This window comes from Mirounga leonina, unplaced genomic scaffold (assembly GCF_011800145.1).
Source record: "Mirounga leonina isolate KUSES-001 unplaced genomic scaffold, KU_Mleo_1.0 Mir_99, whole genome shotgun sequence".
NCBI classification, from domain to species: Eukaryota; Metazoa; Chordata; class Mammalia; order Carnivora; family Phocidae; genus Mirounga; species Mirounga leonina.
In genome coordinates, this window is record NW_023270971.1 from 6,904,933 (window position 1) to 6,919,367 (window position 14,435).

The 14,435-nt window shown below is 43.4% G+C and overlaps 2 protein-coding genes across 5 annotated transcripts in view; one reads left to right on the forward strand and one right to left on the reverse strand.

Annotated features, from left to right (window-relative positions):
• LOC118006793 (proton-coupled amino acid transporter 1) overlaps window positions 1–14,435 on the forward strand; it is a 63,229-nt gene that overhangs the window by 19,338 nt on the left and 29,456 nt on the right. For all 4 annotated transcript variants that reach the window (XM_034999561.1, XM_034999563.1, XM_034999564.1 and 1 more), the window contains exons 8-10: window positions 4,231–4,329; window positions 6,901–7,067; window positions 12,399–12,568. In XM_034999561.1, coding sequence (XP_034855452.1) covers window positions 4,231–4,329; window positions 6,901–7,067; window positions 12,399–12,568 — 436 coding nt within the window. The remainder of the gene's footprint in view (window positions 1–4,230; window positions 4,330–6,900; window positions 7,068–12,398; window positions 12,569–14,435) is intronic.
• Window positions 11,637–12,100, reverse strand: LOC118006795 (small ubiquitin-related modifier 2-like). The gene has a single exon (XM_034999566.1). It carries the CDS (start codon window positions 12,083–12,085, stop codon window positions 11,657–11,659), a length of 429 nt encoding a protein of 142 aa, XP_034855457.1. The 5' UTR covers window positions 12,086–12,100; the 3' UTR covers window positions 11,637–11,656.

Sequence of the window (14,435 nt, forward strand, 5' to 3'; positions counted from 1 at the left end):
TCCCTCTCCTGCTCCGCCTGCTTGTGTTCCCTCTCTCGCTGTCTCTCCCTCTGTCAAATAAATAAATAAAATCTTTAAAAAAATTTTATTAGATGTAGTATTCATCTACCTTGCTTTTTTTTCCCCTTGACAATGCCTCAGGGAGCTTTCCATGTTGATACACATAGTTTTACCTCATTCTTTCTAATTGCTACATAGTATTTCAGAGAATAGATGCACCATAGGTTATTGAACCAGTCCCCATTCAGTGGACTGTCAGGTCACTTATAATTTTTAGTGTTATTTTAGTATTAGGACAGTGAATATTCTCCGGCCTTCCTTTTTGTAGACACGTATAAATACTTCTCCAAGGTATTTATGTAGAGGTATAGCTGCTAAAGAGTGTGCACTTTTGAATTTTTATTTTGCCATGTTGCTTTTTCCAAAAGCTACTTACCAATTTCATAGACTCCCTCCCATAGTGCATAAGTAGATGTATTGTCAATCTTTTTAATTTCGGTCAGTCTGACAGGTGAACATTGACTCATTTTAATACGGTCTGCTTAACAGTGACCCGGTCGCTCACTGATACGGTTTCTAGGAAAGCAGTGCATTGTAAAACAGCACTTCCTGCACTGAGGATATGATATAATGAATTTAGATTAACATTGTACTCAGTGAGCATTTACTGGTTCTCCCCTGTCTTAGGAAGTCGGATGGGTGGCGGATAATTGACTCTTCTTCTGCAGAACTGGTTTTTAAAAATAAAATAAACTGCTGTCCGTTACTGTTTTTTATGTGAATGGAAGGAGGTCCCGTGAACGCATGATTGACCATTTCCAGAGAGTTTCCGTCTCTACCTCTGTCAAATTAAGTTAAAACAAGGAAGGGTAAATAAATGCATGATTTAACTTTGTAATTAGAGATCTCAATCAGTGCCTGGGACACACCACAGTGGACATTAAAGTGAGCGAGGCAAGCTCACATGGACGCACACAGGTGCTGCATTTAATTTGAAAGCATGGCAGGTCGTTGGACTGCAGTGGTTGCCGTGAACGCAGGGCTGGGATGGGAATATGGGTTCCGACAGTGTCTCAGTCCCAGGTGAAGACAGTGTCCGTTCAGAGCATTGTCTGTGTGTCGTGCAACTGGCACGTGCGGATGAGGCAGCCCTGCTGATTTCTTCAGAGCGAGTGTGAGCCTGCCTCTGGGCTCAGCCAGGAGCCGTGTGTAAGATCACACAGTGCTCTCTGCTCTGGGGGAGCTGGGGAGGATGGTGGTTTGGCTGTGTGTTGAGTAGCTTCATTTTGATGTGATATGTAGGTGTGTAGGTATGTAAGATGCTCCCTTTGGGTCACTTTTGTTGCTGATGCTGTTGTTACTGCTGTCTTGTCTTGGCATCTTCTCCCGCTGTCTGGTGTTTCTGAATTTTTTCCCAGTCCTGAGCATGTGTGTGACTGGTGCTCTTGCTCCTCATGCACACGCCAGCCCAGGAAGCTGACTGAGGCCTTCCACCTGTGCAGGTTTCCCCTTAGCTTCATCACCTGCACGGACATATGGCACCCAGGGGGGCTCCCAATAAATGTATTTATCACTGCATTTCCTTAATTCTGAGAAGCAGTTTTTTCACAGGTATAATGTTTCCAAAATTGAGTACATCTTGCAATCCTATGTACATTTAACAGCATTTTCTCAAAAAGCTATTATCACTGAAATTGATAGTATCATAGAATTGAGGAGACAATATGTTGATAATGAACTGATTTTAATGTGTTTCTTTCCCATTAAACTTTTTTCATTTAATGGGTTGGGCTCTAAGTCAGTAGCAATCATTAAGTATGTAGAATTATAAATTCCTTCTGCTGGTCTCATTCACACCAGTATCCCCAGACATGTATTCTGAAATTCCCTCTCTGATACTTCAGCCAGATATGATGTATGAACCGGGGGCAACAGTCATCCACTAACCAACAGACTGCTCCTGTTTCCAAGAACTTAAGTTGCACTGTGATTCAGGAATAATTACAGGGCAATTTCACTCTTTGTCTCATTGTAGAGCAAAAATATTTCTTAGTCTGTCTTCATTCCAGATACTGAAATATTTATTTTTCTTTTCTTTTTTTAAAGATTTTATTTATTTATTTAACACAGAGAAAGAGAGAACAGAAGCAGGGGAAGCGGCAGGCAGAGGGAGAGGGAGAAGCAGGCTCCCCGCTGAGCAGGGAGCCCGATGTGGGACTCTATTCCAGGACCCTGGGATCATGACCTAAGCTGAAGCAGATGCTTAACCAACTGAGCCACCCAGGCGCCCCTGAAATATTTCTTATAAAGAGATCTTTATAGGCAGGGGCTCAGGAAAAAAAAAAAGATTTTTAAAAATTATTTGTATTTTAGGGAGACTATAGTATAATTGCTTTGAAAACTTTCAAAGAGAAGCCTATTACAGAGATTAGTATTAGATCTTTTGTTCACTGATACTATTCTGTTATACTGTTGGAGTGTGACCCATATTTATCTAAATATCTCTATAGTTAAATCAATTTTAAAACATTGTAAAGGCAGTTTTAAAATCAATTCTTATTTTGGGCACCTGGGTGGCTCAGTCGTTAAGCGTCTGCCTTCAGCTCAGGTCATGATCCCAGGGTCCTGGGATCGAGCCCCGCATCGGGCTCCCCGCTCTGTGGGAAGCCTGCTTCTCCCTCTCCCACTCCCCCTGCTTGTGTTCCCTCTCTCGCTGTGTCTCTCTCTGTCAAATAAATAAATAAAATTAAAAAAAAAAATAATAGGGGCGCCTGGGTGGCTCAGTTGTTAAGGATCTGCCTTCGGCTCAGGTCATGATCCCAGGGTCCTGGGATCGAGCCCCACATCGGGCTCCCTGCTCCGCGGGAAGCCGGCTTCTCCCTCTTCCACTCCCCCTGCTTGTGTTCCCTCTCTCACTGTGTCTCTCTCTGTCAAATAAATACATAAAAAATCTTAAAAAAAAAAATTTTAAAAAAATAATAAAAATAAATAAATAAATAAATAAAATCAATTCTTATTTTAATGTAAGCAGTGTATGCACATGGTTGAAAAAGCCACATTCTGAAAGGACAGAAGCTTCTTTCCCATGCTGAGTCCTGTTCCTTTGATGCTGTCCATTACTGGGGGCTATTGTTCAGTGGTGAGCCGGGGAGAATTCTGTGTCTGCACCTCCTGCTTGTACATCTTTACATTGTACCTGCAGTTAACAATTGCCTTGGTTTTTATTTGCCTCTATTTTTAAATGCTTTTTTTTTTTTTTCTATTTTGTCCCTAAATGTTCCAGTACTCCTGTCAGGTGTTTATCAGTAAAATTTTTCAAGTGTCCACTCATTCACAAGAATTAAGAGAAGGGAGGGGCGCCTGGGTGGCTCAGTAGTTAAGCGTCTGCCTTCGGCTCGGGTCATGATCCCAGGGTCCTGGGATTGAGCCCCGCATCGGGCTCCCTGCTCAGCGGGAAGCCTGCTTCTCCCTCTTCCACTCCCCCTGCTTGTATTCCCTCTCTTGCTGTGTCTCTCTCTGTCAAATAAATAAATAAAATCTTTAAAAAAAAAAAAAAGAATTAAGAGAAGGGAGAAGGGAAGGAAGGAAGGAAGGAAAGAAGGAAGAAAAGCAGAGAAAAAAAAGAAAAGAGCTCTTTTAAAAATCTTCCACCTTTCCTTCCAGCTTTATCTGTGTGGAGTGTTTATGTAGTTGTATTATAGTGAATATGTAAATTTAAAAAGTTAACGTTCTAGTATTTCATAAGCAGTTTTTCATTTGCTACTTAGTTATCTCAATTTTTACTTTTAAAATAGTGCATAATATTCTGTGGTATGGTTGATGTGCAGTAAACTAACTTGTTTTACTTGTTTGGGAATATTTAGGTTGTTTTTAATTACTATTAAATAACTTTGCTCTAATTTTTTTATATTTTGATTTTTTTTCCTATTTGGATTAAATTTCTGGGGATGGGATTACCTAATGAAAGAAGGTAACTATTTTTATGCAAGCTTCAACATTTGAGTTTTTTATAGTACACTGGGCTATAGTCTTTCCCCAACGCAGGTAGGGTTTTCTCAGCCTGAAGGGAAAAACATACAAAAGCTAAATGTCCCCCAGATCATCTGTCAGATGTCAGACTTTCTCCCTTCACAGGATCTTGGATTTAGGAAGAGATGTGACCTCTCTGATGTTGGAGTTCAAATCTCGAATCTCTGTATAACCTTTACTTTGTTTTATTTTCTCTTTCAGAATATCCCAGACCCCACCCGCCTCCCCTTGGTGGCGCCCTGGAAGACCTACCCTCTGTTCTTCGGCACAGCCATTTTTGCATTTGAAGGCATTGGGATGGTAAGAGTTGCATTGTGATGATCTGTTGTCCTTGGTGTCCTTGAGGTTGCTTGATGGAAGGCTGAGGAAGTGCTATTAGAAATTATCTTCTGAAACTTATTGGCCAGTTAACGGACAGCATTTCAGGGATTCCACTGGAGTTTCCCAGCTCTAGCTTTTGAAAATAAATTGTATGTGATTTAAGAACGTTTACATTCAGACCCCCTGTGTTGCACAGTCATCCCCTTTGTGTGCAGTAAGCAGTAATATGTGACAATTGGGAATCCAGGGTCTAGAGTCAGACTGACTAGGGGTGAGTCCTGGCTCTGCCAAGGAGTAGCTGTGTGACTTTGTAAGGACATAACTTCTCTGAGCCTTCATTGTTTGCTTCTGAAAAGTGAACTTAATCATTAGTATTTGTTAGGATTAAATAAGATATGTGTGAAGTGCTTCACATAGTACCTGACACATAGTGAGCATTAAATGATTTTTATTTTTATTAATAATACTATTGATTTTATTATTAAATCAATAAACACGCAAATTATCTCTCTGTCCTGGAACATTGATGTGCTGTATTTTTTTGTGTGTAGATAAATAACCTTAGCCTTCATTCCTGGCTTAGCTTCCCCCATCATTGCTGTGATTTCACCCAATTATTCTCCTTAAGGAGAGGAATGTGCCACTCAGTTGTACCTAATTTGATTTTTATTTATATTTTTCATAGTAAAGGTCCAGAATTCTTCTTTGAAGAAAATTATTAGTTCTGCTGGCCAAGAGCTTAGGAAAAGGGAAGACACTTTTCCTTTCATGGAATATCTTTTTATCCTCTTTTGATTTCTCTACCACTTTATATACTTTTAAGAAAACCTAGAAGCTGGAGAGGGTTTTTTTTGTCAAAATACTAAGAAATTGCCCCGGTGGTATTGATGGAATGGGTTAAGGCTCTAACATCACAGCGAGGCTTTCTAAGTGATCAGTGTGTAAGTTGTTGTCCTGAGTTTTAACACCTTTCGCTTTGCTCTTTCTTTGGGCTTCTCAGTGCCCAGGAAGAATGTCTCCCCTTGATTCACAAACACAATGTTTTCCTGCTGCTGGGGTTGAGACCTGAAATGGCCCATATTGCAGCAGTGAGGAAGAGGCCCCACGTATGTGGGACCGGAAAGAAAAGATTGAGTTAAGTGTGGAAAGCTGCCCGGAGACCCTGGGTTCTTAAGGAGCATTGTGCTGAATAGATCATTTTTCCCTAACAGCGCAGTGCAGAAGTTGCTCTTTGCATCATTTCATCAGCCAAGGCTTGGAAATGGAGTCATTCTATAATCATCATTATCTGTTACTTTAAGATTTCTCTGTTTTCTATTTTTATAAGGGGGGAAAACACTGCTGTTTTGACTTTTAGTTTGGACTTGAGGGCTACTGGGTGTGACTGGGTGAAGGGCCCCTGTTCGCTGTTTGTTCATTGTGCTCTTGCTCTCTCTGTGTTTGTGCCACTGGCCCAGGCCTGGCAGACACGGAGGAGATGGGCTGCCTGCTCTCTGGCTCTCTAGACTCTCCATAAAAGGTAATGGAAGGAAAGCTTACAAACTGTTTCTAATTGGATGTGGATCAGCTGCAGCTTGAGCCCCCTGAGCTGGGGAGGGGGTGCGGTACTGAGGCCCGGTCGGAAGTGCGGAGCTGTGGCGCCCCTCACGGCACCAGGCCTGTAGCAGGCCCGCGGCGTCTGGCACCGACCCACTCTGCCTCATGGCCGCAAGTGTTTGAGGAAAAGGAGTGTCATGACAAGATCAAAGACGGTTTGTGGGGCAGCTAGACATTGCCCTGCGTTGCTTTTCCTTGCCAGCCATGCCAGATGCAGCTGATAGCAGGTTGTGAAGCCTGTCAGTCACAGCTTCTGTTTTCCCTGTTCCTAGAGGAACCAGTCTTCAAAGGGACCTTTGCTTTGCTTTGGAATGTCCTCTGCTGTGAGGGAAAGGGCAGCGAGGTCAGTGGTTTGGAATAGGAATCTGGAAAGTGGGTTTTGTTTTACATTTTGTGAGCCTGAATCTCTCCATCCTCTAACTTGTGATACCCTCAGCACCCCCGTTTCTCTAAGTCAGAGGTTTAACATGTCACTGCTGGCCCTCTTGGAGGTAAGGAAACAGTTTCTGGGAACTAGAGTGGCAGCTTTCCCTGACCTACATTTTGCATCCTTTGGACGGGTTAGCAGAGCCGTGATCTCAGACGAGGTCTGTTCTCCATTGTGCCGGGTGGGCATGAAGCAGCTGCCACGGGGCTGTGCCAAGAGGCAGAGAGCACCCCCAGCCCATGGGGACCCTGGAGTAGGAGTTCAGAGCGCTGGCCTGGGCAGGAGTCCTGGGGCCATTCCTGCCTGCCCTCGCCCTCAGGACTTTCCCCGCTTCCACATGGGAAGCGGGGTATCTCCTCCAACTCTGAGGAAATAACTTGCCTTTGTTTATCTGTCTGGTAAAGGATAGATGTGCTTTTGGGGAATCCTGGGGATAAAGCAGTTACTTTTTCTGAGAAGATTACAATTTATTTTGGCCATTAATGTTACTTTTTCCCATTTTCTCTTCTCTCTCACTGCTCTCATAGGTTCTGCCCCTTGAAAACAAAATGAAGGATCCCCAGAAATTTCCGATCATCCTGTACGTGGGAATGGCCATCATCACTGCCCTCTACATCAGTCTGGGGTGTCTGGGGTACCTGCAGTTTGGAGCTAATATCCAAGGGAGTATAACCCTCAACCTGCCCAATTGCTGGTATGTGTGGGAGGATAGAAGCCTGGGAACACTGGATGTTGTTGTTTTTTTTTAATTAATGGGTCAGAATGTGGATTCCCCTCCTCCTTATACCTTTAATCAGCTCACTTCACTTTAGCCCACTGCTGCCACCCCCACCCCCAGGCCAGCACCATCCCTCCTTGGCTGTGCACTGAGCCTTTGGACCCCTCCACCTATCTCAGTCTTACTCCTTCTGCAGACCTGTTCTCTGTTACCTGTATGAGCCATCTCAGACTCAAGTCAGTTGTGCATCTCCTTGTTGAGAGTCTTCCCTTTGCTCCTCTGATTGAGGCAAAACCTTTAAGGTGCCTGTTAGTCCCACTCAGGTTCTAGCCCTACCTGCACCTCATTCCTACTTGGCCAGGAAGACTTAGTCTAGGAGTCACTTTTTTTTTTTTTTTTAATTGTATTATGTTATGTTAGTCACCATACAATACATCATTAGTTTTTGAAGTAGTGATCCACGATCCATTGTTTTCGTATAACACCCAGTGCTCCATGCAATACGTGCCCTCCTTAATACCCATCACCGGGCTAACCCATTCCCCCACCCCCCTCCCCTCTAAAACCCTGTTTGTTTCTCAGAGTCCATAGTCTCTCATGGTTCATCTCTCCCTCCGATTTCCCTCCCTTCATTTTTCCCTTCCTTCTCCTAATATCCTCCATGCTATTCCTTATGTTCCACAACTAAGTGAAACCATATGATAATTGGCTTTCTCTGCTTGACTTATTTCACTTAGCATAGGAGTCACTCTTTTTGAGAAACTTTCTCTGCTGTCTTACCCACAACTTCCCGTCTAGGTCTGATGCCCCTTTCTTCTGCTCTTGTGGGATCCCATTTGGACCCTAGCCTAAATCTTATTCCATAGTGCTGTAATTGTCCATTTACCCGAACTGTGATCTCCCTACATGATCAGCTCTGGGAGGGCAGGGCTCCATTGCACCCCAGCACCCGTCATAGTGCCTGGCACATGATCATCACCCAGGGGATGACTTTTGAATTAAAAGGAGGACTAAATGCGGGGACTGAGCATTTTATGAATGAGGAGATGTTCTCAGGAAGCAACTGGTGTGTAGAGGATAGAGGTGGTCTGCCACGTCCAGCTCTGTGGACTTGCGCATGTCACAGCTGCTCACTGCCTCAGCTCCCACTTCTGGGAACCAGGAATAGTCATTTCTTTCTGCCAGGGTTGTCATGAAGACCAAATGCTATGCATGAGAAAGCACTTTGTAATACTGTTCTGGTGCTATCAGAAGGAGGACACTGCCCTGAGCCTTCTACTTGGGAAGAGGAATTCCTATGGAGGTGTACGCCAAATGGATTGGTTATCAGGTGACTGAAATACCATTCCTCCCTAGAAATCTGAGCCTGGAAGGGCCAAGTATCCCATCAGTTCACTTAAACATTCCAAATAGACAGGGAGAGAGGAGGGAGAATTGGCTAGGTTCCCAGGTTCTGCTGTGCCTCTCCCATGGCAGTTACTGGCTTGATGTGCAGGTGGAGGCCTGTCACCATGGACGAGGGCTTGTGGGGAGCACTTCTGTATCTCACTTTGCTTAGCTCTTGGTTACTATATTGCAGGGCAACACTAAGACATACTGAAATGCTAACTAAAAAGGTAGCTGTCGGGGCACCTGGGTGGCTCAGTCGGTTAAACATCTGCCTTTAGCTCAGGTCATGATCTCAGCGTCCCGGGATTGAGCTCCGTGACAGGCTCCCTGCTAAGCAGAGAGTCTGCTTCTCCCTTTCCCTCTGCCCCTCCCTACCACTCATGTGTGCTCGCTCTCTCTCTCTCTCTCTCTCATATAAATAAATAAATAAATAAATAAATAAATAAATAAATAAAACAGACCTTTAAAAAAGATGAAAAGGTAGCTATCACAGGGTGTGTCTGAAGCAACAGTTCCCTTTTGAAGATTAGAATTTCATTGTGGAGGGCAGCTGAGCAGACACTGAAAAGCTTGTTGAGTGCCCTGGGGATCAAAAGGACCTTTCAGGCCGGCCTGGTTGACCTGCCTGTGCATGTTTTTAGAGCTCTGATCAGTGAGGCATTGTGCAAGGACAGGTGGAGAAAATTGGGAAAAACATTTATTCAGCTTGCCGTTGGTGTTTAACACAGGACACCCTAACTAGCAGGGGTTTGGGGACAAGATCGGTGGGGTGGCCAGCCAAGTGGTAGCCTTGCAATGGGCTAGTGTTTTCAGAAATCTTTCATTCTGATGCCTGCTTTTAAATTTCCAAATGTTCCTGTCCTTTCAAGAGCCAGGTGGTAGCTTGGCATAACTGGAGATAAATGGATCAGCAGGAACAGAAGCAGCCCACATAATCCGAACCTATAGATAAGCACCTGTCTTCTTTCCTCTGATACTCCAAACCCAGCTACTCTAATCTTTCTCCCTCCATTCTGGTACAATTTATTTAGCCATCCCTGCAGGTGACTATCCTGCTTCCAGACTTCCTGGCACTCCAGAAGGCTTTGGTGTTGTACTGAGTTTAATTATAGAACCACCAGATGATTTTTCCAAAGCCTTTTTATTATCTATTCTTGGAGCAAGTAAGACCTTTTGTCAAACTCAGTCTCTCCCAGGGTGTTCTCCTGTTTATAGGGTAAGAACATCTTCTAGGTATTAAGTTCAACCACAGAGAAATTCAATGCACATTATACACAATATAGTTACCACTTTTTTTTATTCTTATGTTAATCCCCATACATTACATCATTAGTTTTAGATGAAGTGTTCCATGATTCATTGTCTGTGCACAACACCCAGTGCTCCATGCAGAATGTGCCCTCCTCAATACCCACCACCAGGCTAACCCATCCTTCCACCCCCCTCCCCTCTAGAACCCTCAGTTTGTTTTTCAGAGTCCATCGTCTCTCATGGTTCATCTACCCCTCCGATTTCCCCCGCTTCATTCTTCCCCTCCTGCTACCTTCTTCTTCTTCTTCTTTTTTTTTTTCTTAACATATATTGCATTATTTGTTTCAGAGGTACAGATCTGAGATTCAACAGTCTTGCACAATTCACAGCGCTATAGTTACCACTTTTTTTTTTTTTTTAAGATTTTATTTATTTATTTGAGAGAGAGAGAATGAGAGACAGAGCACAAGAGGGAAGAGGGCAGAGGGAGAAGCAGACCCCCTGCTGAGCAGGGAGCCCGATGCGGGACTAGATCCCGGGACTCCAGGATCATGACCTGAGCCGAAGGCAGACGCCTAACGACTGAGCCACCCAGGCGCCCCTATAGTTACCACTTTTAAATAGATTTCCAACGAGGTGGGGGAGGCCCGTGTTTCTTGCTGCCTAATGCAATGAGGGTCCTGTTTGAAGTGGAGCTTTGCTAAGGGGCAGGGTGGCCTTCCCTTTTAATGATCGTGTCAGATCCATGAGTACTCATGGATCAGACTTGTTTCTACTCTGCACAGTCCTAGGCATGAGATAAGATAGAGATACCAGATGGTGACGTAATGGTCTCCCTGAGAAGCCGCATGTGAAGCCGCAGTAGGGAGACGGCCACAGTGGAGTGGAAAGATGGGTTTTGCTCCTGCTTCTTGGCTGTGTGGTCGCCATCTGATTCTAGGGAGCACTGAATTGGAGGAGAGGCTATAAAAAGGCCTGTTATATTTTAATTGTTTTAATTTTTGAAAGGATATAGGTCCCTGGTAAAGATTGCAGATGTTCAAAGTCTATACAGTATATGTTTATTTCCATTTGCCTCCCCCAAGTCCCCAGTGTTACAGTTGCCCATTTCAGAGGCAATATCTTGTATTTCCTTTTGGAGATGTTTAGAATATGTAAGAATATCATATGTATGTGTGTGTGAGGGGGAGTGTTTTCCCCTTTTTTCTTTTTTTTGGACAATTTATAGCACACTGTAGACACTGTTTCTTCACGCGGTTTTCACTTAATAATATCACAAAACTAGTTCCATTTCAACACCTATAGTTCTGCCTCATACTTTTTCTTTTTTTCATTTTAAACAAGAAGTTTATTTAAACAACAAGACGCTTGACTTGAAGGGAAAACTATCTAGGATTCATTTCTTTTATTAGAGTAATTTATCCCTACTTAAAGACAGATTGCCCTACATGTAACAGCTACGTACAAAAAAGTTATAAAATTGTCCTTGGTTTTACAATGATAAATGAAAAACATTAAAATTTTGCAATTGAACAAGGTATGCAAGGATTTTTATGTTGTTCTTTTTTTGTTAAACAGTGAGAGCAAAATAACTTACTGGAATATAAAGATAAGAGCTGACTGAGCATGCCACTAATGGAGAGAGGGGCTATTTTCACAGAAGCAGTATTTTCCCCCCATCCCACTCCATTTGATGTCGATCAAAACATACCATTGGCCATTTAGTTTAAAAAAAATGCAATATGCTTGTGCACATACAGTTACTTTATGTACAATAAAGGAATGGGGAAGGGGAAAATGAAAGAATAGAGAAAACTATACTGTAGTAGTCAGGATACGGTGAAACCAAATTGCAGCTTTCTAATTGAGAATGTCTTCGTGGTCTGGAGGAACAGAGTCCTGGAGTAAAGTAGCAGGTTCCCTTTTTAGTAGACACCTCCTGTCTGCTGCTGGAACACATCAATTGTATCTTCATCCTCCATTTCCAGCTGTACAGGTGTGTCTGTTTCATTGATTGGCTGCCCATCAAATCGGAATCTGATCTGCCTCATTGACAAACCCTGTCGTTCACAATAGGCTTTCATTAATTTACTAAGTGGCGTGTGCCTCTTAATCTTAAACTGCACCACAGAACCATCCTGCCCCACCACCTTCAAATTAATATGATCGTTGTTCTCAGTCTTGACTCCTTCCTTGGGCTTTTCGTCGGCCATGGCGAGCGCCGGAGTCTCCTCAGCTGCCGCTTCACAAAAGAGGTACCAGGTCCGCACCGAACGAGCACGCAAGCGGCACCAGGAGCGGCAGAAGAAGGAGGTGGCAGCGGTGGAGGAGGGAGAGGGCGCGCCCTGCCTCATACTTTTTAACAGCTATATGGCACACCATGATTTATTTAACTAGTTGCCCACTGGTTAACATTTAAACTGTTTTCAGTCTTTCATACTTAAATAATGCTGCAGTGACATATGTTGAATGTCAATTTTTTGTGCACATGTGCAAATATATCCGCAGGATAAATCCCTAGACATGAAATTGCTGGGTCCAAAGGACCACGTGCATTTGTGACTTGGATAGATATGGCCACTTCACCATGAGACCATTTTGCCCCCTCGCTGCTAGGGCACATGGAAGCAGAGCAGGCTTTTGAATGTGTCTCGGCTCTCTCCCCAGGCTGTACCAGTCGGTCAAGCTGCTGTACTCCATCGGCATCTTCTTCACCTATGCCCTCCAGTTCTATGTCCCGGCTGAGATCATCATCCCCTTCTTTGTGTCCCGCGTGCCCGAGCACTGGGAGCTGGTCGTAGACCTGTCTGTGCGCACCGTGCTGGTCTGCGTGACATGTGAGTAGAAGACAAGATACTTGCTTTGTTTGCTTTCCCAAAGGGCACCCAGTCCCCAGGCCTTTCTTGAGCGAGAGACTGTTGGGAGTGGAACAGTTGTAGTGTGTGAGCAGGAAACTTGACCTGTTGTCTCAGGTGCAGATTTGAGGCCTGGCTAGGTGGTGAAGTGAATTGATTATATACGTGCTCTAAAGGACGTGGGAATGAGAACAGTGGTTTATTTGTAGATACGGCATAAAATACTATGGTGATGGTCATAATTCAGAGCAAAGATATAAAATTACGATCCCATGTCCTTGCGATAGAGTAAGGTAAAAGTCTATAGAGAGCGATTTAACTCATCCATATGAGTGTAGGTTACTTTGATAGCAGGTGCATGTTTATTGGTGTTTTCAAATAATCATTTCCCAGTGTGACAATCTATTCCTTTAGATTTCATTTTTGAGCCTACATGATACTATACTAGACATATACTAAATGTGTTTCTTAGAAAATCTGTATGGATTAACCTAGGTGTTTGATTTTTTACTTTGTGTTTTATTCTTCCTCCCTGACCACACACCCAGGAGTGTGAGATAAGACATAAGATGTTACTTTATTTGCTGTTGGTTGAAACCAGTATACATTTTAAAATAAAAATAAATTTTTCTTTTTTTCTTTTTCTTTTTGGTAGCTTCTGTGAGTTGATAGAATAGAGAACCCCTGAATAAATTGATCTATAATATCCAATTTAAATTTGCAACTGCTTTCCAGATTAAAGTGCTGGAATCTAGATTTCACTTTTTGGCTATGTTTGGCTTTTTATTTTATTTTTAAAAATTGTATTGTTTTGGGAAAAGAAATGTCTTGGTTTATTATATTGAGACTTCTCTGGGAACTTCTTAAATTATCCAGTCCAAGCCTCTATCTTTGGAATAAAGATAGGTCTCTGTGGTTTTTAAATTGAAGCAGAATGGAGCATTTTAGGGATAAATGATGTGAAAGTTGTCTAGCATTTGATCATAGTCTGGAAAATCAGAAATGACTTTATGGGTTGACTGATAGCAAGAGGAGGGCAGTAGAGGTTAGACATGGGGAATAAACTAGTGCCTATCCCAGAATAAACCTCTTCAAGGGAACAGATGAGTGCCCATCCAAGAATGGACTTCTTCCAGGGAATGGACTAATACCTATCCCAGATGGGCCTCCTCAAGGAAACACACTAGTGCCTGTCCCAGATGGACCTCCTCAAGGGAATAGCTTAGTGCTTATCCTAGAATGGACTTCTTCAAGGGACAGCCTAGTGCCTATTCCAGAAACAACCTCCTCAGGGAATAAACTAGTGCCTATCCTAAAAAGGCCTTCGTTAGTGCCTATTCCAGAATGGACCTTCTTGAGGGAACAGCTTAGTGCCCATCCCAGAATGAACCTCCTTAAGGGAACAAACGAGTGCCTGTCATAGAAGGACCTGCTCAGGGGAAGCAATAGTGCCTATCTCAGAATGGACTTCCTCAAGGGAACAGACTAGTACCTCACCCTAGAATGGTCCTTCTCCCAGAATGGACTTCCTCAAGGGAACAGACTAGTACCTCACCCTAGAATGGTCCTTCTCCAGAAAATAGCTTAGTGCCTATTCCAGAATGGACCTCCTCAGGGAATAGCCTAGTGCCTATCTCAGAATGGACCTCTTCAAGAGGACAGACTGGTGGCTATACCAGGTAGGACCTCCTCAAGGGAACTAAATAGTGCCTATCCCAGAATGCATCTCCTCAAGGAACAGACTCGTGCCTATCCCAAAATGAACTTCCTCAAGGAAATGGACTAATGCCTGTCCTGGAACAGATTTCTTCAAGGCACCTGCAGTTCTCTTTCTCATTGTACTTCAAGG

Coding starts and splice junctions, on each gene's coding strand:
- LOC118006795 (XM_034999566.1), bottom strand. CDS start 12,085: ATGAGGCAGGGCGCGCCCTCTCCCTCCTCCACCGCTGCCACCTCCTTC.